The sequence below is a fragment of the Geospiza fortis genome, unplaced genomic scaffold (genome assembly GCF_000277835.1).
Source record: "Geospiza fortis unplaced genomic scaffold, GeoFor_1.0 scaffold190, whole genome shotgun sequence".
Classification (NCBI taxonomy): domain Eukaryota; kingdom Metazoa; phylum Chordata; class Aves; order Passeriformes; family Thraupidae; genus Geospiza; species Geospiza fortis.
The window spans coordinates 5,260,431-5,261,710 of NW_005054328.1; the positions used below are offsets into that span (position 1 = coordinate 5,260,431).

The 1,280-nt window shown below is 36.9% G+C and overlaps 1 protein-coding gene across 1 annotated transcript in view; it reads right to left on the reverse strand.

The window, feature by feature from the left end:
• Positions 1–1,065, reverse strand: part of TBX18 (T-box transcription factor 18) — a 21,026-nt gene extending 19,961 nt beyond the window's left edge. The window contains exon 1 of the mRNA XM_014307077.2: positions 956–1,065. Coding sequence (XP_014162552.1) covers positions 956–1,065 — 110 coding nt within the window. The remainder of the gene's footprint in view (positions 1–955) is intronic.
• Positions 1,066–1,280: the final 215 nt, after the last annotated feature.

The following is a 1,280-nucleotide window of genomic DNA, read 5'->3' on the forward strand; positions in this document are numbered from 1 at the left end:
AATATTCCTAGTTCTAGAATTAAATCTGCAGCGGTTTTCCCTACATTATGCTAAGTATAGGTTAAAACAATCAAACCAGCAATTGGTAAAGATCTGATCCTGTCTCCTCTGAGCTACTCAGGCCAGGCTTCCCCCTTGGCTAATCTGGAGCATGGGATTGCATCTACAAAGCAAGACCTTGGAAACGGCTTCAACTCACAACAGGAACTGCTGCGGGCCCAATCTTGAAAATGTTTCCACAGGACAAGTGGCTTCTGCAGACCCAACCAGCTCCCTCAAAACACAATTACCCTCAAAACAGTGAGAGCTTCAGCACAAAATTTCTCCTCTTACATGTTCAAAGAACAACCTCTTTTGTTCCTCACATAACTCTCCAGACAATAATGCCATTAATTCTTTAAATAACAGTAATTAGAAACATCACCTTTTTTAGTTTAAGCAACCAAATATCTCACTTTTTAAATTAAATTCTATAAGCTATTTGAAGTATGACTTACTTATTAAGTCACATTACATAGCTTTTAAGTTATTTAAATCAGATATCCGTGCTATTAATGTTATCATTTAATGGTAACACCATTTGGCATTAAAAAATGTACACTTTCATATTTATTGGTTAATAGGAAATAATTCCTACTGACAGGAGGAGGAATAAAATATTATAACATTTCCTGACTGCACTAGAACTGCACTCTGAAAGCCAAACCTGAGCATCTGCCTGCAGTACATACACATTGTGAGGCAAATGTATCATAAAGAGCTTCAACAAAAATTTTAGTTGTCTTTGCATACTTGATACAATATGGTCTTCTAAAACACACTGGGATGAAAATAAGAGCCTTCAAGGAGAGTTAAACATGATCTTCTGCTAATTTATGTTGTGTTAATATTTTCTTCCAACAGCCAAGCACCCTATAGCTTACATCATATGTTTTTTGCCTTAAAGTCACCATACCTGTATCTTTTGTTATCCACTGGCACAATATCCATAGCAATGTAATACTGCTGATGTGGGTCTAAACCTGAGATCTTCACTCTCATTGCAGGAAACATCCGCCTGAACATTGGAAAGAGAGAGGTCATTTTTAATATGAAACAGACTCGGGAATGGTTGTTTAGGAAAAGTAACCGCTTCGTGGGATTTTTCTCGTTCTTCCTTTTAGCCTACAGAGTCCTTTTGGACGATTATAGTTACATAGCCATGAAATGGCCCATTCGATATGTCAAAACAGATTTCTAAAGTGCATTTACTCGAACAATGCTTTGTATGTTTGGGGATA